This window comes from Lissotriton vulgaris, chromosome 2_1, assembly GCF_964263255.1.
Source record: "Lissotriton vulgaris chromosome 2_1, aLisVul1.2, whole genome shotgun sequence".
Taxonomy (NCBI): domain Eukaryota; kingdom Metazoa; phylum Chordata; class Amphibia; order Caudata; family Salamandridae; genus Lissotriton; species Lissotriton vulgaris.
Genome location: NC_141687.1, coordinates 313355427 through 313379346, shown reverse-complemented (window position 1 = coordinate 313379346; position 23920 = coordinate 313355427). Strand labels below are relative to the sequence as shown.

At 43.3% G+C, this 23920-nt stretch overlaps 1 protein-coding gene across 2 annotated transcripts in view; it reads left to right on the top strand.

The window, feature by feature from the left end:
• The window catches only part of ALDH3A2 (aldehyde dehydrogenase 3 family member A2), a 391270-nt gene that overhangs the window by 49631 nt on the left and 317719 nt on the right, over window positions 1-23920 (top strand). For both annotated transcript variants that reach the window (XM_086955006.1, XM_086955005.1), the window contains exon 2: window positions 7263-7494. In XM_086955006.1, the coding sequence (XP_086811132.1) occupies window positions 7263-7494 (232 nt within the window). The remainder of the gene's footprint in view (window positions 1-7262; window positions 7495-23920) is intronic.

The window sequence follows — 23920 nt, the reverse complement described above, 5'->3', positions numbered from 1 at the left end:
TAATTCTCTCAAGTGTCTATGCAGGTCTGCACAGAAGACAGTTTAAGAGATTATTTTTGATTGCTCCGGGGTCCCCGCACATGAGCGGGACTATTCACTAGATTATGACGATAACCGAGATATCCCTACTACAGATTTGGAGTTACAGGTAAGAAACTTACTTGCTCACTAGCATTACTCATTTCTTTCCTTGACTGCAGCCATGTGGCAGGTTGGTTTAATTTCAGTTATATCCTTTCTTGAAGCAAGTATAAAAGATAAAACCTCACCACACACATAGTTTATGCTGAGGAGACCGCCTAAAACATTCAGCATTTGGGAAATCGCTTTGCTGGACACTTGCTGGGATTGTTATGCTATTGTCACCAATTTGTTGTAGATGAACTAGATATGACTGGCAGCTGTGTTTTGGTCATGTGTGGAATCAGCCTTGTGAATTGCCAACACAAATATGCTTGAACGCCTGCCTCCTTCAGTTTATTTTGCTTGTTGTTCAAGGATTTCTAGACCAGTTTTTATCTCACTACGTTTCAGGCAGGCACTATGAACTTTGTGGTATCCTTCCCTCGTCAAGGAGGATGCTTGGATAAGCTCACATCATGCCCTCTGGCAATTTAACTAAGCAAAGCACATTGTACTTTGTACTATTTTGTGCGCTTAATAAGTTAGCGAGAGTCAGATTTTTGCTCCCATTATTGAGAAAGCTTCGACCGTGCACGTATAGCGAAGGTTTTAGCTATCTGCATTCATTGGCTTTTACCGATCTTTGTATTGAAGTAACAAACTTCTTTAGGGGCGCTGCCGTGATGAGAAAGCGATAGGAGTAAAATCTGTTCTAGAATATTAAGGGTGGAGCAGGGCAGCTACTCGTACCTTAATCGCCCCAATTTTAACCTTTCAATTGACTTCGTATTAGGTACATAATGATTTCTGATTACTTACATTAAGGTCTCCAAATTGGCCCAGGAGCGCGATTTTATTTATTTACTCGTTTCATTTATTTTAATGACCTCCCAGATCGAGTGTATGCTGGAAATAAAAAAGAAACTTGGGCGACTTGGCGGACCCTTTATTTGAGGTTCGTCACCTAGCTGCTGATCGCAGTCTTGTGGCCTTATCCTATATTATAAACAAGATGCACTTTAAAGATCATGAGATCTAAATTGTTAAGGAATGTCACTGCTTTTAATGGATTGTAGATTTTATAGTGTGCGCTTTTATAGTTCATTGAAATGAAATAAAGTTTTTCTGACTGACTGACTCTACCTTATAACATAACAGAACCTGATTATGTATAGTTGATGTTCTTGGAAATCGCTTGGACACCCTTGGGTCATGCGAAAGTTTTATAGAAACCTCAAACGGGTGTGGAATTTAATAAAAATATCTACTTGGCCATCAGCAGGTTGCTTCATACATCTATTGTCTTGTAACAAAATCCACTTGTCCGATTGGTGTCATGTAGTGCGACAAAAAATTTAAGAGCCCTGATATTGCCTCTCTGATTAAGCCGGGGCTCATACCATAGTAGTGTTTGAATACTTGCAATCCCCTTATGCTGCCACGTTTCTGCATATCTACATACTGAGACGGAAGGGAGTGGTAAGCAATTGTTCCAGGGTTAGAAAGCCCTTTTTAGTCTGTGCAAACCTACTAACTTGCATGTTTTAAGGGTATTCAACAACTCTTCTCTAATCTTTTCCCAAACTGACAATGGCAGAGTTGGGGAAAAAAGTTGTTAGAGGGAAAGTAAACTTGCAAACTCTCAGATTTGCGCATGAGCATATCTACACATGCATATTTGCTCCTGCTAAAATGCAGTTCACAAATATTTTCTATGAGTACTATTTCTTGTCCTTCTGTAAATTCTTGGGAATTCATGAAAAGCTGTATAGCTGTATAGCTGCACCTATTGCAAGGACATATAACAAGGGTGCACTTTTGAGACTTTCTTTAATAATTGGGCCCCTAAATTGGTCTGGCATTGACCGAGACCTCTTGTGTTTATTAAAATTCTGAGTCACATTTTGTATCGGCTTGCTTCACTGTTTCACAAGGAGCATATCAGCACACAAAGTAGTTTTGTTATGTGCCAGTAACTACTGTGGCAGTTTGTCTTTTTTGAGACCAAAAACTATTTCTGCTTTTGCCAATGTTTGTTATAATGGTGAGGGCCCGGCAGCTCCCACACCAATAAAGTTTTACAAAACCCATGCCAAAATAATTCACACATTGACAAAACTAAAGAGTTGACCACAAATTCCAGACCTACTGGGTTTGTCATTGCTTGTTTATTTTGTTTCCCATACCCTTATTGAAACTGGTTACAATGATTTTCCATTATGAATATTTTTGGGAAATACAAGCATGCATCATATTTTTAGGAAATACTAGCATGTATCAAACATGTTACTAAATGATGCTGCAAAGAAATGGTATCTGAAATTTAAAAGTAGTTTATCTAAATGTCACACTCACCGGAGCTGGGGGATGAGGGGAGTTCTCATCTGTTGCCGCCACCGCCAGGAGTCACTGCATTGCAGGCATAGGACCGCCGCCCCGGGACTGCAACTCCCGGCTGCCTCAGCGGCGGCGCAGCTTCCACACGCACTGCAAGCGCCAGGAGGCGCCCACATACAGCGTTCTGCTCGGCGGAGCAGGGGGGCACACTCACCGGAGCTGGGGGACGAGGGGAGTCCTCATCTGTTGCCGCCACCGCCAGGAGTCACTACATTGCAGGCATAGCGACGCCCCCCCGGGACTGCAACTCCCGGCTGCCTCAGCGGCGGCGCAGCTTCCACACGCACTGCAAGTGCCAGGAGGCGCCCATATACAGCGCTCTGCTTGGCGGAGCATGGGGGGCACACTCACCGGGGACGAGGGGAGTCCTCATCTGTTGCCGCCACCGCCAGGAGTCACTACATTGAAAGGCATAGCGCCGCCGCCCCGGACTGCAAATCCCGGCTGCCTCAGCGGCGGCGCAGCTTCCACACGCACTGCAAGCGCCAGGAGGCGCCCATATACAGCGCTCTGCTCGGCGGAGCGGGGGGGGGCACACTCACCGGAGCTGGGCGGGCGAGGGGAGTCCTTCATCTGTTGCCGCCACCGCCAGGAGTCACTACATTGCTGGCATAGCGCCGCCGCCCCGGGACTGCAACTCCCGGCTGCCTCAGCGGCGGCGCAGCTTCCACACGCACTGCAAGCGCCAGGAGGCGCCCATATACAGCGCTCTGATCAGCTTCGCGGGACGCGAGCGAAGCCCGGGCAAAGGGCGGGCCCTCTGTGGCCCTCATAGGACCGAGAAGGACGGGACGGGCCACCCCCCTTGGCTCCTACTGAACAAGGTATAGTGAGACTCCGACCTACATCTCTGCACATACTGCAGAGACACCAGGACTTTCATTGACTTTTTGCGGGACTCTGTTTGCTGCACCTTCGCCATGTCTCTTAAGGGGGCTCCCAAATCCAGTATTCCCCCAAGTGACTCTAGTAGGGGGAGGTTAGACTGCGATGTAGACAGGGTATTATAACCCGTTATTCATAATTTGGAAGATCTAGAAACTCGTTTGCCCTCACATAGCGTAGCCTGCAAACATCCCGAGGCGCAGCTAGTCGACACAGCATCAAGTTTGTCCTGGTTGGAGGAATTGAACGCCCTATGTCACATTCGATATGCACCATTCGAAACCATAGCAGACCCACCCCAAGCCCTTTCCAGCCCAATACTTCCCGTACATTTGCAGTCTAGCTCATTATTGAACGCAAATGATAACATTTTGGCTGCCCCACCCTTATCCCCGTCTGTAAAAGCAAACACTAAACAACTTGGGAACCCTAAAACTCCTATGGTCACAAGAAAGCGTTCCGGGGATAACAGCATGGGGAGGGAAGCAAAACTGCTAAAGCCTTGCACAAGTTCCTCACTGTCCGTCAGCAGCCTACCTACAGCTTCCCAGGCCTGCGATAACATTGAATCCTTTGCACCCCCCTACCAGACAGCTCTTCTGGTCCTGATTGAACGCCTGGTCACCTCTCTAATATCCCCTTTGACTGCAAGAATCAACTCCCTAGGGGATAGGTTAAGGGACATAGAGACCTCAATTAGGGCACCGACTCAACCTAATAAGAACCTGGCACGACTTAGCCAACCACAGCCCTTACCCGCTACCGTGGTTTATAAGTTAGCTCCTCAAAGAAGTAGCATCCCTCTCAACAGACCTACGGTCCCACAGAACCGCCCATGTATCTCCTTGTCATCCGACACCGAGCCCACTACCACCAAGAGTATCTTCGCTGATGTAGGGGTGCCAAACATTCCCACACCTTATGAGGAGAAAGCTACTAACCTAGATTATACTAAACATATACATTTGCCTCCAATGACCGCCCCCTTTGTCTGTGTTCTCACTGGTGTTTTACCAATTACAAAGGGAAAAACCGAGAGATCAGAGGATGTAAAACACAAGGTCATCTATTGGCTGTCTAGGAATCGACCGTTGCCAGTGAACATTGATGGTGCCTTATTTACAAACTTGGTTTCCACAATTAGGGGATGGCCCGATCTGTCTGGGGACTCCATGATTTCTACCCTAGGTCCCGCTACCCTCGGCCCTTAAAGACAAGACTAGAGAGAAAACACAATTTTCCAGAAAGAACAAGCTTAGAGATTAATTATCGGCCGGATCGGAGTGTGTATGTACAGAATGGCTTTAACAACCCCATCCCAAATTACTTTCCATGAAGTGTTTTTAGCAGTGGTATCCAGTGATTAGCAATTCGTCTGAATTGATTTAATCATGTCTTAACTTATTATCAATTATTGTAATGAAATGGTTCTTAATGTTGTGTATATAATGAATGTTGCTTTTATGATTTTATGTATCAAAATCGAATAAAGCTAATCTGAATCTGAATGTTATTTTATTTGAAAAGCAAAGAATCATTGATCTTGCTTTCATGCTTCAAATTTTTGCATCAAATCAGAGGGCATCTGGGAGCATTATACATAGCCTCATATTGTTAAACTTTGAAAGCGTGTGTACTCATTTTTATAGTGCAACCACTTTCTGTAGTGCAGTTAGATTACAACATTTACTTAGAGCGCTGACCCTAATAATAGAGGCTTTTAATTAATGAACCATGAATCCAAGTTTGAACAACGTTAACATATGGACACAAATATTAGTGAACTTCAGGCAGTGCCCTTCCCCGATCCATAATGTGGTACTGCAAACTGGCAGTCAAAGGGTTTGTGCTGCAGGGGGTTGGGCCTACTTGTCCCAAGGACAAAATACACATGAAAACGTGTTGCCCTTGAATACACATGAAAACTTGTTGCCATTGACCTCAAACAATGTGTCCTGGGCTTAGGAATATAGGAATTCCACATCCCTACTCAAACCAATAAATAAAAAACTAATTCTCTTCGAAAAGACTATATATTTTTTATATGAAACCCATTTCACAACACCGTTTTTCTGAGTGAATGGTGGTGGTACTTGCCCATCTCGGGAAAATGAGGAACACTGATGCATTAAGAAATGGATCTAGAACAGAAATGTGGATGAGAAAGATACTGAATTGAATGACATCTCAAAGAAAAGGCTTTGAAGGTTTAGGGCCTGATTTAGATCTTGGCGAATAGGTTACTCAATCACAAGGGCGACTGATATCCCATCCGCCGAAATATAAATCCCCCAAGGTATAATGGGATTTGCATTTCCTCGGATGGGATATCCGTCACCATTGTGACGGAGTAACCCGTCCGCTGAGATCTAAATCAGGCCCTTAGTTCTTTATCAAAGTAATGCCAATATAATGTTTTGCTTGTTGTCTGTTGCCATGCTTATCTGATCCATGCAACGCCTGCAGAGGCATCTGTTTTAGAAGGTCTTCAGGAACACAATCTTGTTTAGTGAGGAGTGGGATTCCATCACCTTCACCCAAGGACTTCACAGAGAAATGTTGGTAAGCTGAAGGTGATTATTTGATGAGCTTTGGCAGATCTCCAAAGTTAGTGATCATGACACTTAATCCAAAGTTGTACCTGTCCTGGGTTTGCCATTTACCGTCTTGCCACTGGCAGAGAGGGAATCCCTTTATAGTGATGTCCTTTGTGTTGGATTATCTTTCAATATTGGTTTGAGGTCTGTTTCATCCCTGTGTGACCCACTATGCTACATGTTGACTTATTTTGGATCCTGATGTCATTCAAGAAGGTAAGGCATCTTAGCTTTTCCCAACTTCCCAACTTTTTTTCTGTAGGGCTGGTTACACTTGTTTCATTGCATTAAGTATTGAATCTCCAAACTCTGAAGTTCTTTTTTGCCTGTTTTGAAAAGATATATCTTGGGACCAGTTTCAGAATAAGGGATCCTCTTTCACACTGTTTTCACAGCCAATGCAGACATTTGGGAGAGAACAAGACAGATTCTCCAAAGGGATTTTCAGTTTATTCTGTCCATTCTTAAAGCAGCTGTACATGAAGAAACTGAGAAGGTGCTCTGGAGAGCAGTGCTAAGAGAGCAACTCTCGTTAGCCCTAGCTGTGACCTGATCAGAATATTTTCAAGGAATAAAATGATTTGCGATGATATTGTCTAAATATGTACATTCTTGGATCTCTTCTTTTAAGCATCTTGACACACTTTTCTTGGTCTAATATGCAATTTGTATTTGTATATATTTTTTTCTCCGCGAGATTATGCTCCAATGGCGTGACAAAGGCCTCCACAGCCCCCCTGATGAGAGGGGCGCAGAGCTGCATGGGGGCCCCTTAGAACAGTACTTTGGTCTGAAAGCGCCTGATTAAATCCATAGCTGGCCCCTCCATGTACCTTGCAGGAGGAACCCCTCAAGTTTCGTTACGCTATTAATTTGCTCTGCTACATACAAACGTTGTTCATTTATGCAGATGTGTGCTGTATGTCAGGACTGAGACCTAAACGTGAAAATCCTGTGGAAATCTGCTTACCCCCAAAAAATGCTAGAATTCTAAAACCACAAAATAGGGCAGGCCACTGTTTTGTTCTGTTTGGCCATGTACCTGTTGAGGTGTTGGTAATTCAAGCCTCTTTGTTTGTAGGAGTGCAGAAGCCCAGCATATAAATTCGATAAGCAAATCCTTTATTGTTAGCAGGTTAATTTCCCTTTATCATAACAAATTTAGATTGAAAGTGAAGTCAAAGGGAAATATGAAATATTTTGTTGATTCTCGCAGCTCTGAATAAAATTCAATTGTTCATTTTGTGTTTGTTTTGATAGAATGAAAACACTGCTTATACTTATGAGATTTTGGGGGTTATTGAGGAGGTGAACAGCACTCTTGAAAATCTCCCAAAGTGGATAGCTCCAGAACCTGTGCAGAAGAACCTGATGACCTTGACAGATGACGTCTACATCCATTATGAGCCGCTGGGCGTAGTCCTGATTATTGGCGCTTGGAACTACCCCTTTGTCCTTCTTCTCCAGCCGTTAATTGGTGCCATAGCAGCTGGTAGGCTTTACTAGACTTAACTTTTTTGACTTTTGTTTTTCGGCAAATTTTCAGACCTTTTCCAAACTGTCTTAAATATGTCTTTTTTTCTCATAAATCTTAACACTGAACAAGCATGGAATTTTAAATGCATGAAGTATGTAAACGTTGCAGATATTTACGTGTGTCCACTAGACCTGTTATAAGTTTGGATATTATGGTTCTGTATATAATTTTCTCTTTCTTCTTTAACAAATATTGTTGTGAACTCTTTGGGCCAGTTTGAATACTTTGTGCGTCCTTTATTTAGAGGCCCTAGATCTTAATACAGTTGCAATACATTTCATAAATAAGGATCAGTGGTAATAGTTATGCCTCACTATATAGATTAGGCTTACTTATCTTTAAGGCCCATTAGGAAGCCAGCTTAGAGGCTGGGCGAGAAGGAATCTCTGGAAGCAACTGTGCTTCTTTTTTGCTTATGACCAATGTGGGAAGAGCCCTCTTAAGCATTCCTTTCTTCCTAGCACAGGATTAAAGGGCAACATCAACATAATTTACTTTGTAAATTCAGAACGTCCTTACACTGATATCACTAGGACCATTTATTCTTAAATTCTTATGATGTTTTATGGCTACCTTCGAAGTCCTGCTGGGTGGGTATTGCACCTGCAGCAATACTACTTGGATGTATTCTTCATAACTCTTAAGTTGGTGACAGGGGAGGCTGTATATGGTATCTGGGTTGAAAGCCACAAAATACATTTTTTAGGACGTGTCACAATGAGCCCAGAACAATCTTTGAAAAATCATCTGGGTAAAAAAAATTCCACTGACTGAGACTTTCTAAATTATGGTGATGTTGACAGAGGTGTGGAATTTTATAAAATATCTGCTTGTCCTTGGGATGGATTCTCTATTAGGTGACACATTATTGCAATGCTCTCATTATATGAGAGCTCTGATAACAACCTCTCTTATTATGCAAGGGCTAACATTATAGAGGGTTTAAATTCTAGCAATGCCCTGGTTTTGCCATTGTTCAAAGTGCTACATAATAGCGCTGTTAGTAGAGGGAAGCAGTATATCCGGGGTTGGAATACTCTTTTGAGTCTGTGCACGTTTACTAACTTGCATGTTTAAGGATTTTCACCAACTCTTCTCACCTTTTCTCAAACCAACCAGGAGAGGCTGGATCTTTACTCCCCACAAGGGCAGAAGTAAAACGATTTGCAAGGTGGGTAAAAGGGGTTTGTAGGGATAGTGAACTTGCAATCACTAGGAGATTTTCTCATGAGCAAATGTACACATAAATGCTTATTTGTTAAGGCTAAAATGCAGTTAAAAAACTTCTAAGATTATGGTTTCCAGACCCACCTCTGTAATATCTAGTGAGTTTTTGAAAATTGTAGTATCCTTCAGTGCCAGGGAATACTATGGCACTGATGTTTTGTTTTTTTTTGGTTTGTTTTGGGGGTTTTTGGGACCCAAAATATATTTTTGCTTTAACCAGGATTTTTGTCATATTGGTGAGTAACTCCCACATCATGTTTTACAAAAACCATGCCAGAACAAAAAGCTGACAACCAACGCCTGAATATTGGCTTAGCCAATCTTGCCGAAACTGGCTTTACACGTATGTTCCATTATTAATACTTTTGGAAAAAACTAGCATGTATCAAACATGTTTTACTAAATTGTGCTTCAATTAAATGGTACCTAAATTTGCACAGCAGTTTAGCAAACATTTTCTTTTAGTTGCTTTTTTATGTTCATTTTATTTTGAAAGCCAAGAATCCTCCATCTTGCTTTCCATCTTCTGCAAATAGTTGCATCCAAAGCAGAGCGAATTCTGAGTGCATTAAGGTAGCCTCATTATGAAAAACTTTACAAATGTGTGTATTCATTTTTATACTAGAAAGAAAATCTGTAAGTAGTGCATATGAAGCACACGGTCTTCCTTTAGAGCACCCAACTTAATAAATGAATGCTCCCACCCCCAGTTATCTTTCTCCGACACCCCAGATATTTCCCTAAAAGAGACAACGGATGCTTTAATCTGGGTAATTCCTGCAAAGGCACCAGGTTTAGATATGATTCCCGGTGATCTTTTTCGCACTAAACCAAGCACCTGTACCCCGTACTTATGGATTCTAATTAACGCTATACTCCAGGGAATGGCGATCCCCACGACTTGTTTGGGGGCGGAAATCTTCCCGATCTATAAAAAGGGCTCACCTCTCCATCCTGCAAACTATAGGCCCATCAGCCTCATTGATGTTACTCAGAAGATATATCCATGAGTGCTGCTGGACCGATTACAGAGCTGGATGGAGAACATACCATTCTCCGTCCATATCAGGCTAGTTTTAGAGCAAAAATGTCCACTATCGACCAAATCTTCAGGTTGCAATTACTGCACTGGAAGACTGTGATCTTGGAGGGGGGCAGCATCTATATGATCTTTGTGGACTAAAAATCGGCATTCGATCTAGTCCAAGGGATACATTATGGGCTATCTTACTTGACCTGGGTCCCCCCCCGAATCTCTGCCACCATCTGAAAGGACTTCATGAACATGATTTCTCCCAAATTAGGTATTGAAAAAATGGAGAGCTTACTGATCACATACCTATAGATTGAGGCGTAAGACAAGGGTGCGTATTGGCTCCGACCCTCTTTTGTTTATTTATCAATGGTCTAGTGGAGGCTTTGGCAGTAGGGAGGGATATAGAAGCCCCAAGGTTGGAAAACTGCAATGTACCATCCTTGATGTTTGCCGACGATACTCCTGCTGTCACAGTCCCCTATGGGAATACAGAGGGCTCTGGACACTTTTCACTCATTCTGCAAGAGTAGGGGCGGGCCTGGAGATAAATACTCAAACTAAATATATGGCTTTTAATGCAGGGTACTCTACACAACCCAATCCCCAGTTAGACGGGGAAATTTTAGAGAAAGGCTCAGTTTGTGAATATTTGGGATTGTCACTCACCGAGGAAATGGAGTGGGTGCACAAATAAAGAGGGCACCCTTAAAATTGGTCCAGACAACGGGAGGGGAGGTCTTAAAGATGCAGAGGAAGTGTACATATAAAACAAATGGGCCGGTGTTAGACATTTATAATGCACAAGCCAGAGGGGCTGCTTTGTAAGGGGCGGAAATCTTGGGTCATCGGCCATCTGACCATCTTTCTAAGATTGAAAATTCCTTTGCTAGACACCTCCTAGGTCTTCCTAAAAGTACACCGCTCATGCTGCTTCAAATGGACCTTGGAGTTGGCCCGATCGCAGTAGAGACTGCCCTTAGACCCTTGTTATAGTGCATCACCAATTTAGTACCCCAGAACTATCTGCTTACAGAAATGAACTGAGGGAAGGGCTAAATTTACAAGAAGCAAGTAAAATTCAATGGTTGGTCCATATTAAAAACTCTCTAATTGCTATGGGAATGGGTGACTTATGGGATAGTGTAGAAGAAATCTATGAAGGCCCTGTTAAAGAATTATAAGGAATACAATCTCACATTATTACAGGGGAGTTCTGCAACTGGCATATTGACAGCAACGTTTTTGGAAGTAAAACTCCAATATAGGCTAGAATCTGCCATTGACGACATACAGCCAGTCCTTGCTAAAAAGCTATATCTTCAATTTAGGCACGGCACTCTACCCCTACGTGCTTTTACAAAAAAATTGGGAGGGGGCCACTTTATTTGAGGGCTGCCCGATATGTAACAATATACTGGAGACGGACCAACATCTACTATTCTTCTGCCCGGCATACAAGAAAGCGAGACACAGATGGTTACTGCAGTTGTGTAGAAACCTTGGAACAGTTCATTGTGCACAGGCTTTCAGGATATTAAAATACGATCTAGCACGCCCATTGCATACTCAGTTTCTTGCTGTTTTAAATGTGGTGGGCACGCCAAGTTATTTTAAAGACACGGCTTGCCAACTTAACTCACCCTACTCCATCACTGTGATTGATTGTTTTACAAATCTGATTTTATATTATCTTGTGTCACAAATGTACACTTTTATATATTTTTCTAAATTTTGTAAACCCGTAGGAAATTTTAAACACATTATTATTATTATTACCAACGTATGAACTGCTTGAATTGTGTTTTTAACTGTGCTTTTATGGCCTTGTTAGGCCGAAATAAAGTATTTCTTGACTTGACTTGATAATAAAGGCTTTGTATTAATGGGCCATAAATCAAAGTTCCAATATCATGAACATAAAGTTAAAAATCTTACCTTAACTACAGAAAATGCTCTTTCACAGATCCATAATGTGGTTCTGTAAACTAGCAGCCAAAGACAAAATAAACATGAGCACTTGGTGTCCTTGGCTCCAAACAATGTGTTCTGGTCGCCACACCCCTGGTGGATGTTACTAGGAGTTTCTGAATAATTAAAAAAATAGTATTCTTTCTTGATAATCATGACTAAATTGTGGTGCCAAGATCCCTATAAATATAGGTTCAAGATTCATCTCATCGTCTCTTATAGACACCATGGGGTGTAGCTCCTATCACCATGCAGAAATGTGTGCATAGGGGCACGATGTGGGGTGCTGAAGTAAAATAGCCGTGCTGGAGTTCAGAAGGTGAATGAGAAATAAAAATCCCTTTACATTTTTTTTATCTCGTCACAGAGATAAAATGTTACTCTTGTCTTAATTGCTACACTTGTTGTATGAAGGTAGGATCATTCTAGCATGGTTACCCCAACTCTTTTTGCTGGTGTCAGTCGTTTTTTTTTTTTTTACTAGAATGACTAGCAGGATCCCAATCAGTCATAATGCTTATGCTGCTGCTAATGCTCCCTGTCACTGTTCTTCCTCCCCAAATTGACTTCGGTAAGTACTTCTGTGCCTCCAAAATTGGCTACTGGTGTACCCTTGCAAGTCCCTGGTATATGATACTGAAGTTCCCGGGGCATGGGTAACCAAGAGTCTCCCATGGGCTGCAGCATTATTGTGCCATCCATGAGACCCCTCACGACAGATGTAAGCTTTCTTGTATTTGAGGTCACTGTACTTAAAACCTAATAGTCACCCCTCTGGTAGGCCTTTCAGTTCTGAAGCCGGTGTGCTTGGTTATAAGTGTGAGGGTGTTCCTGCATGAGCAAGACACCCCTACAAACCCCGGAGTCGATTCTCCAGCAATTTGTATACATGTAGTGAACCTCCATCATTATGATATGTCTATCCATATAGCGGCTACACCGAACCTGGTCATGTTTGGTGTCAAACTTCTTAGAATCACACCCCAAAACAGATTCCAGTGTTGGAAGTACGATCCATTGTACTGGGGGGCTCCCTGGTGGTACCCCCCCCTTGTACTACCAGTTACAGCCTTCCAGGGTCTCACAGCAAGCTAATGTTGCTGCCAACCATAGACGTGAATCTGCCCTCTTCCTGCTGAACCAAGCTAGAGCAGGGGAAGGTAGAACAATAGGTTTACTGTCGAAGGGGGGTGTGACCACCTCCCCAGACAAGACTTGGTGTGTTGGACTGAGGCGCTTGCCAGCGCTACCAGATTACATTTGGTGCCCTCCTTGCACACTCCAGTTAGAAGCAGTTCCGGGAGCCCTTGGATCCTGCTCTGGAATGAAACTGGAGAAAGGACATGGGAGTATCCTCCACTCTGTCCAGCCACTCCTCAGGGAAGGGACCCTTGAGTCGTCGTAACCCCTTTACTAGTGTAAATAAGGGCTTACCTTGGGTAGGCACTTAGATGTGTCAACGGAAAAGACTCAAGCATGAAACCACATCACTCTTTGACTGTCTGGACACGTGGACTTCGCTGTATTTCGCCTGTAACGGACATCGCCTCAAGGAAGACCCTGATCAGCACCTGGTCTCACTGTTCTGCAAGTCTTCTTCATCGTCTGTGTGTGTGTGCTTCCTCCAGGATATTCAACGGACCTGTGGGCATCAAGGACGCCTGAAGTCATCTTCCTTGGAGTGAAGGAGTCACTCTCCTGCATCTGCAGGCACAGCAACGAAGCTGCCTGGTCTGCTGCTCCTGACGTCTCACGGGTTTCGAAAGGCTCAGCAACATTAGTGGTGGTTCTGCAGCTCCATTGAGGCCTGATCGGTCCTCTTTGCAATTTTGAGGCCAGTATCCCTCGTCTGAACCACTGGGACCAAACCCACTGTGCACTTTCGACTTGCTGTTGCCAAGGCTTGTCGTCTCTAATGGAATAAAATACAAAGGACCAGATAAATCTACTTCTGTGGATTACTCATTGAAAGATTGTGAATGGAACTTGTGTAATTGAACTTCATTGATTGGAGCTGTTTTTCTTTTGTGTCACACTAGTATATGAGGATAAAAGTAACAGTGTTTTGGTGGGCTTCGGTGCATATGTTGGACCACTGTATTTTGTGCTTATCTACCTGTTATAATTGAAGTATTATTGTGTATCTGTGTTTATATCTCCGGGTAGGAGATATACCAAGGTGTTTGTGAGTGTTGTGTAATGAATAGAAGTATTTTAATATATACACTGAGTTTTTCTTTCAGCCTACACTAATGATTGGATCTGGTAAACCCAAGCTGCTTAACACTCCTTCAAGATAAGCATGAAGGCTGCGCTCCACAGCTACCACTTGGAGAACTTTCTATGATTATCTAAGACCACTGGTAGATGCCCTCTCCGGGCTGCAAGGAATGTAAATGTAAATGTGGGATATTTGTAAAGCGCACTGTTACTCTAACCGAGTGTCCTGGCACTGCAGACCGCTGCGGAACCCGTCCTGGTTTTCCCTGTGAGATGGTCCCTTACTGGGTATCTCCAGGGTGAAACCAGGCATCACTGGCGTCTGTGGGGGGCAGTTGTAGAGATGAGGCAAGCTTAATGCCCAGAGTTACCGAGTGTGTTCCCAGGTTAGTGTAGGCACTGAGGCGAGAATTATCGAGTCCGTTGACCCCTGGTCCACGACCCTGCCACGTCGGGAATTGAACCCTCGTCCCGGGCCGTTCTCTGCTTACAGGTCTGCCGCCTCTAACCAATGAGCCACACCTCTCCACCCTTACTTTCGTGTGGGAGGCCCATATCCTACATCTTTACTGTAGAAGTAAAAAACACAAGGTGACCTCTCTCTTCCTAGTTCTAGGACTAGCAGTTGCTAAGAGGCTGATCACTAGGAAATGGGAGGCCCCTGAGCCCCCTCACATATTGGCTTGGAGGCGCTCAATGCTGACATGGGCTAAAGCTGAGCGCGTTGCTCTACATCTGAAGGACACACTGGACATTCTTAAGGCCTCAATTGTGACAAACTGGAATGCAATACTGAGTGATCTGCAAAAAAGTCATAACATCGATGTAGCCACGCTGCCCCAAAAGGACGATAGCACTGAGGGTGTAATATAGCCCTGACTCAGATGTAGCAGAGGGTCCATGGCTGGTGAGCACGCTCGCGCATCACCTGATGCGGGTTTCAGGGCATACACCAGAATATTCTCAAAACGAAAGGAGAAGATATGCATTGACACGGGGTACCAGGAAGTTCTCCAGCTAAATACACAACCACCTGTATGTTTTTACTTTGTCCCGTTACATTACTACCCTCCTACCCCATTAGCAGTCAGCACTTGGGTTGACAAATAGGATGCACTTGGATACTGAGTGACAGCAGATAACACCACCGATTAACATGTGAGGTGTATAGAAGTTTAGTATGAACATGTGCTTGCAGGGGTGGCTCCCCCATTAAGACGGTGGAGCATCGCCCCAGTCCCTTCTCGCAGTGCGAGAAGCAGAAACTTAAAATGGTATTTTAAATACCATTTTATGTATCTGCTTCGTGCACTGCGAGAAAGCAGAGGTGTATACCTGGTTGGGGGCAGTCGGGTGGGTGGGTCAGGGAGGAGTGGCTTGACCAATGCTGTGGGCCCTGACTGTTTGGTCGGCCCTCTGGGGCCGACCAAACTAGTCATGCACACTCTGGATTTTCTCTATGTAGGCTGCATGGAGCCTACGTAGAGAAAATTGCCCCCCCCCCGGGCGCCCTCTTCACCAGTCTCAACGCTGCCTATGCAGCGTTGTGATTGGTGTTTCTGCCAGAGGCAGGAGAGCAGGAAAGCAGCAGGAAAACGTGGGACCTGGCCAGTAACGGGGCAGCGTGGAACCCGGTAAGGGAAGTTTTTACTTTGCGCTACCTTCCGACACGTGAGTCGTGCCGGCTACGACTGCGTGCTTGTCACAGTCAGAGACGCAGATGCTGTGCATTTGTTTTAATATATACTGTCTGCCAAGTAACCAACCAATAATGGCTGATACAAAATGTAGTTTATACTGTGTATGTCTGGGTTGTTAACTAAAAATTCAATAAAACCGATTCAAATACAAATTAGAGTTGTCTGGATTAGTGCAATGTGTTTCACTTAAATAAGTCTGCACCATATAATAAGCCAGCCTTTTACACTTGTTCTTTGTGTGAAGCATGGGTTTTTCATAATGTCTATGACTTAAGTAATGTAGCATTGATGCCAGTACACCTTAGTGGGTTTAAAAAAGGGATAATAATGCACATCTGAGGGTCTGTCTTACACACAACTTAACAAGGCTGGGTTCAAAGTGGTCCACTCGCAGCTTGAGCTTTCTGATCGGAATCACATTGATTAGGCCAGTGGTGTGAAAGCTAGAAGACATAGGCTTCGTGGTGGAAAAGCTCACCAAGGGCTTCGTTGCAAACTGTTGGCTCACATTAAATGGACTCTATTTGGGCCACATGAAGGCAATTAAACAAATCTTATAAGTAAAAAAACAGGCGAGTAAGGAGAATGTGGTATGGGTTAGAAGATTGGCACTAGCCAAATTTGAAGACTAGCACGTTTGTTGGAGCCCAATGAAATGGGCTCAACTTTGAATCCCCCCGCACCCCACGCCCTTTACCTTAAAACCTCGTATAGCAACCAATTGTTACACAGGGTAGCAGGAAAATGACTGAAGTAGGTGCTTAAGTCAGCAAGCTTCCAGGCAGTCTTTTATTGATTCTCTTTTCTCTGCACTGGACTTCACCCAGAAAGTTGCTTTAACCCGAGATTGTGAAAACAAAGCAAGAGTTCAGGGTGTATGTAGTTCATAGTACACATTGGGCACTCATTCCACATTCATATCTTATCTGTGGGCAGACTCTTTCACTCACTGCATACAGTTTGTGGCTGGTACAGAGGCATCCTACCTTATTTGATTACTGGTTGCGTTATTTGTTTAGCTTATGCAATATCTGCCACCACCCCTTGCCAAAGTTTTGTTTTGGTTAAGCGCTTATCTTTCCCATGCTTGACATACTGACTTTGGGATCAGCTTTGCTGCACAAGCTATAAACTGCAGTCCTCATGGGATATTCACCCAACCATGATTCAGTAGTTTGTGAAATGTGTTCAATTTATGGTACAGCTGGTTGAAAGAAAGTATATATGTACATATTGTTTCAGGAGTGTCCTTATGTTCTCTTACGGGGAGTTTATTGCCGACACATTCAGTCACAAGAACACATGACCTTTCATTGTGCACATTCCTCCCACATTCCAAATAAACATGTTTATCATTACATTGGGAATAATCTAATGGCAGGATTGACCCTTGAGACCTCCTGCTTCGTCTTTGCTTTACCTCTCATGCTAATTGCGGTCACCCATCTCAGATTGTGTGCACATCTGTAATGAGATCGTTTATCAGATATTTTTAGGTTATTTTGAGACACTCCTATCTTTCCCACAGCTCTGTCAGCAAGTGTTGCTCTATCCGCTCAACAAACAATGAAACGTGTTAGTATAGTTTTGGTTGATTCGATAGAAAATCTTTATTCAGCACTATCACCAATGACCATTTGACAGTCCTGATTTAATGGTGATTACTGTGACCTTCGCATCAGGATTTAGCTTAACCATTTTTAATATCGGTCAGAATATTAAAGGGATCTGATAAATCACCTACACTTGTCTCTCTTAGAAGAAGCTGTGGACACCGTCCAAGCAAAGACAAAAACCGAAGTAGCAGTGGACTTTAATACCTCTTTTGAACCCTCTGCCCATTTAAATGAGAACACAAGAGTGGAAGACGAAATATGGGGTATTCCTCTCCTATTAGGACAATTCAAGAAAAATGTCTCTAACCTTGCACTACAATTAGCATCCTTAACAATTGGCAGGGGCATTAGAATCTGAAGTAGTATGCCTGTTGCATGCTCTAACAGAGCAGCAACATTCAAAAGAGGAGATTGCACCAGTGTTATCGATTACGCCCTTGTTGATTTGAAATTATGGTAACTTTTGGCTGATATGACAGTGGCAATGCGATTAGATAGTGGACACAACTCTTTATAAGTGACTCTGATGGGTGATTCCTTGAGACAAGCAAACAATCTATGCACAACTATAGTACCAGCTCCTCTTTTAACTTATAACTGTTGTTCTGTTTCATGGCTGAATTTAATGTCAAGCCAAAAATGATATATGCAGAACTATTGACTTGTTGTAATGTACTTGGAGAAATATGCGGGGCTTAGTGAGGATGAAATCCCTATCTTAAATATACATACTGGCTTGTTTAATGAGCTGAGAGAGGCTTTTTATAAGGATATTCCTAATGTGAAATCTAACTCGGCTGAATGTAATGATGTGATGTGCATGCATGCACATGCATTATGATGTAGCTTAGGAATGGCATGAGGGAAGTTTTCTGATATAGAAGGTTATGGGTCTTTCAATAGATTACAAGTTACAGTTTTGACTAGAGACTGGTAGCATCAGGAAGTTAATTTATACATATGCCAATAAATCACTTAAGAACTTACCATATGTTAAGCAAGTCATTATACTAGCGACGAGTTGGAGAAACCTGGGGGAAGTACTGTAGAGACTTCGGCACTGTAGGAAGCTAAAGACGAAAGTTGAAATGCTCCCTGAGGCTGTTTCAATTTTTCGAGGAGCGTATGCCTCCAGTTCTGGCAGGAATCTGTGGAGTTTGAAGTGCTCCAAATGCAGTAAGAGTGACTTTGTTTGCGTTGAAGTTCCCCTGTGAGGTCTGTTGGAGTGTGAATCAGTTGGAGTTTCCCTGAAAGCAGCAGTAACTGTGAGTGACTTTTGAATCTTCCGTTAAATTGTGCTGATCCATATGCTGTGCTGTTCCCACAGTAAATCGGAGGTGTTTGAGCACATATGTGCACTTACAAGTTGTTTTTTTTCCTCTGAATTTCATTAATCACATGTGCGCATGCGCAATGCACGTTTTACATGTCGGCCATTTTAAGGTCCGGCATTGAAGAAACCTCTATTGGAAAATGACAGTTTGAAACAATTGTGCATCGCAGAATGATTTATATTTTACGCTGATGTACATAGCTTTATCCTTATAACAAATACATATACACTACGCTTTTATACTATTTACAAAACTGGAAATTTCTATTTTTTATCAAGAAACTTGAAAAGTGTTATAAAAAACTGATGTATTATTCACAAAGATGAATTTTTTTATTTAAGTGCCAAAACACACGCAATTTAGTCACCATTTGGTGTGTCTCATTTGGAATACAATAAATAAACGCCAAAAGAAAGAAATAAAGCTCAATAATAGTTATGACAGCAGAAAGAGAAGTAAGGGTAAATGTGAGTTCTGATATGCATGACGAGGAAAATAATATAGGAAAAATATCACATACTGTATATAGAAGACCACTGCCCTTTGATCTCTGTGAACAACAAAATATTGCTCAAAGGTGGGAGAAATGGACAAGAAGATTAGAATTTTTTTTAAAGGCAACGTGTAAAAATCATACTGATGAACAGGCAAAAGATTTGATGCTGTAGGAGATGAAGTAGAAGACCTAATAATGACATTTCCACAACAAGAGGGAAACGCATATAAGAGCTCATGAAATGTTTAAATGATAAATTTGATCCTCACAGAAACCTTGATTTAGAGAGATAATTTTAATGTGCCATGTCAAAGAGGATGAAGCTTAAGGAATTGGTAACATTTTGTGAATTTGACAAATTCAATAATGAAGAGGCAATAAGGTTAGGAATAATACATGGTTGCAACTCAAAGAAATTCAGAAAAAAAACTCTTAGAGAAGACATATGATCTACAAGAAATTTTGCGCAAGACAAAAACAGAACTGAGGGCTGAAAAATATGCCATGAATAAGGAAGAAGGAAGAATACAAACTTTAGAGAAATGAGACAAATGTCACAAAAAGTGAACAGTGAAAAAAGAATGGAGACACATTACGGAGAAAAAAGACTATGTTAGAGATGTGGATTTCAGTTTCCCCACCACAAATTCTGTCCAGCTGTGGGACAACAATGTAAAGAATGTGGGAGATACAACCATTTTGCAAATGTGTGCAAGTTTAAGAAAGAAAAAAGGAAAAATGGACAAAGAAAGTGGAAATAAACAATTTGGTTCAGATGAAAAAAAAAGAAATGAAAACATGAAACACATGAGGAATGGAAGGAATTGAAAGAGGAGAAGAATCTGTAGAAGACTTTGAACATAGTGAAAGGCTATACATGATGCAAGAAAAAAGTGAAGTTCAACAACTTAACATGATGAGAAACGTGGATATCAAAAAGACAGCCTCAGTTGATTTGTTGGTAGGTTCTCAAACATTACCTTTTGTCCTGGATAGTGGAGCAAATTCCAATATAATGTGTGTAACTGAGTATGCAAAAATTTCTGAACAACCTCCTCTTAAACCATCGAATGTAAGTGTTTTTCAATGGGGAGCTACGCGTCGCCTGTGTAGTAAAATTTGAGGAAATTTTAAACATCAAGAAATAAGAAGCAGGGAGTTTTGCATGGAGAGGTTCCAAGATCATGCCTACTAAGTAACAGAACTGCTCAGTTTATGGGTTTACTAGCAATGACCTGTAATCTAACAACTGATAATCCTGTTCTCTGTAAATATCCAAAATTATTTGATGGTCTAGAGAAACTGAAAGATAAAACAATCACCTTACTTATAAATGAGACAATAAAACCTGTAGCGCAGACTCACACAGAGGGTCCAAGTCCATATGCAAGCAAAAGTTTAAAAAGAAATGAAGGCATTATTGGAAGAAGACATAATTTACGAAGAAGCAGGCCCAACAGCGTGGGTATCTCCCATTATAATCATTCCAAAAAAGGACACTGAAGATTTTCGAATTTGTGTGGACATGAAAGTTCCAAATAATCCAATTGAAAGGGAGAAATATCCAAGCCCTCATTTATATGACATGATTAGTAATATCAATGGTACAGATGTAAGACACTGCAAGATGTCCTGAGCTGTCTATCCACCGTGGAGGAGCGCGCAAATTACTTAGAGGGACGCTCGAGGCGCTGCATCATCCGCTTTTTGGGCATTCCGGAGGGCATTGAAGACGCAAACCCGCTGGAGTATCTAGAAGCATGAGTGAAAACCTTCACCCCCACATCGGACCGAACAGCATTCTTTTCCATTGAACGTGCCCACAGAGTCCCCGCCCGTAGACCTCCACCGGGGGCAGCACCCCAAACAATGCTGGCAAAGTTCCTACATTTCCGAGACCGGGACGCGGTACTCCTAGCAGCCAGACAAGCAGCTCTCCTACGGCTGGAAAATTAACAAATAATGATCTTCCCTGACAACGCACGAATGGTGCAGCAACAGACATCCTCATTTCTGGAAGTCAAACATCCACTAGGAGCGAATAATATCCAATATTCCTTACATTTCCCGTCTTGCCTCAAGGTCCTTTTTAATGGCTCCGCTTTCTTTTTCGCAAACGCAGAGGAAGGGCATGAATGGGCAGATCAACACTGCACACAACAATCCAAAGTCGAGACAACACGAGGCTCACCCTTCAAAGTGCTGCACTCTAGAAGACGTACCCCGAAACAACAGCGTGGCAGATTGCACAAAATTGCTGGCACTCAAGACTCTCCGGACCTGGAACAGATCATGAAGGAAAGACGGGGAGTTCTGCAGGCAGTGATTGACCTGCAGGCCTCCCCCTATGCGGAGGACATTGATCGACCCCCTAACATTTTTTCATCTAACGGTGAAGACAACAGCGATGGAACACTATCCGGAACGGACTCAGTCACACCACACCTGGTCACCCCTCAGACAGCAGATGCCATATTGGATGGACAATCTTCTACCACCCCACCCTGAGATGACCCGGTAGAGAATACAGTAAGAACTCACTCCACTCAAGCTCACCCGGTGAACGCACACTGCATTGACATGGCCTGACACATCTCAGGCAATGCACTATGATCCTAATATAGCACGCTCAACGTTACGCCTCGCACACATGCACCGCCACCCCCATTACATTTTGTAGTACTTCTCCCCATTAGTTCGAGGGAGCCAGTTTGGACGCGTCGTCACCATCAATGGGTATTGAAACGGTTTACCGACCCCACTATTTATCACCCCAGTTCAGAAATGTCCCATCCCCTCATGGAACTTCACAACACAGGGTACCTGCAAAACACGCATAAGTGACCATGTATCTCACATAGGTGATCACTGACCTACCTGCCACGTCAGCGCGCAATAACAACCATACATGGCTATGACAACACAGAGCACTGATATTAGCATCCTCATAATTAACGCTAAAGGCCTGCACATGCCGAGCAAACGCTATCCGGTGTACTAATGTACAAAGTGCCAGAACGCGCGGATCGTGTTTCTACAGGAGACTCACCTCACTGCGATGGAGATAGACGAACTACAGGCCAAATGGCGCAGAACCATATGTGCCTTGTCATACTCTGCATTCGCCCATGGGGCACTGATTTGGGTTCGTCCAGGGACCCCATTCAAAGAGCTCAGACGGGTGGTGGACAAGGAGGGTAGATACGCCCTGTTAGAGGGACTCCTAGACGGACAGGCAGTCTTACTGGGAAGCATATCCGCCCCAAATGTCGAGCAGGATAAATTCTGGGACCACCTTACAAAAGTTCTTGCCGAATTCACTCCTATACCATGGCTACTAGGGAGAGACTACAATTGTATACCAGATCCCAATTTGACCTATCCTACTCCCCCCTCGCACACTCCACATTTAGACAAATCTAACGGTTTAAGACTTGGGTCACACAACGGGCACTCACAGATGCATGGAGAATGCAACACCCACAGGCACGACTGTACTCGTTCCACTCTATACCACACAACCTACGGGTCCATTTAGATAGATTCCTATGCTCTGCGGCACTACTCCCTAAAATACACCACTCGGACTACATGGGTAGGATTGTCTCTGAACATGATGCCCACGTCCTGAGACTTAACTGTAGACCCCCTCATCCCCTGTCCCCACATGGCGACTACCGCTGGACTGTTTAACGGTAACCATTAAGAAAATGGGGTGACCCATAAGGTATGGACCTGGGCATTCAATGGTATCAAAACAACAATGGTCCTAGACCTATTAATTATACAAATTGACTTAAATCAATAATATCCATATTATTTTGTGAGTAGAGCAACCACAATCCGTCTGCTCTGTTTAACGGATCACACCTTCACACACGAACAGGGACTAAGTATCCAAGACTACTTCGCCCACAATGCAGGGACAGCCTCCTCGACGTTAGTAGAGTGGGACGCGTTCAAAGTAGCGGCCCGAGAAGAATGCATTAAGCAAAGAACCGGGGTAAAACGGACATTAGAACAAGCACTTACCAGAGCCGAATCACAATTGGCCAAGGCTACCAAATGAGCCGATGCCTCCGATGAAATGGCGACACGGGTGGCTAACGCCAAGACAGAGTACCAAACAGCTTGTGTAGACCTCCGGCGACACGACTTTCGAACGTACGGGTCCCGGATGCATAAGGAACGAGATAGAGCCGGCACTTTGCTGGCATGGTTAGCCAAAAATTACACTGACACACGGCCCATAACAGAGATAATAAAGCGCCTCGGAACTCTTGTACGATCTCAAGATGAGATCCTCTTAGCGTTTCATCAATACTACTCGGCAGTTTATCGTAACCCGGCAGCGGCTGAGCAGGGCATGCTCGACCAATTTCTAGACCCCCTCTCAATCCCCAAAATTACGGAGGCAGACAGGACAACATTCGATGCGAAGATACAATCTACTGACATCACTCAAGCCATCCACAACCTAGCCCCCAACAATGTTCCGGGACTAGACGGATTCCCCCTAGAATATTATACCACCTTCTTCACCTTACTGGTCCCCCGATTGGTCTCAATGTTCGTGGTCGCTTTAGAGACGAGAGAATTACCTAGATCCCTTCGGGAGTCTGTTATAGTGACATTCCTGAAACCAAACCGCGATCCTCAGCAAATTGCTTCCTATTGCCCCATCACACTGCTATCGGCCGACTGTAAGATTCTGGGAAAGGTACTAGCGGACAGATACTCGCAAATCATACAGCCATTGGTGCACCCCGACCAGGGCCTGTTTT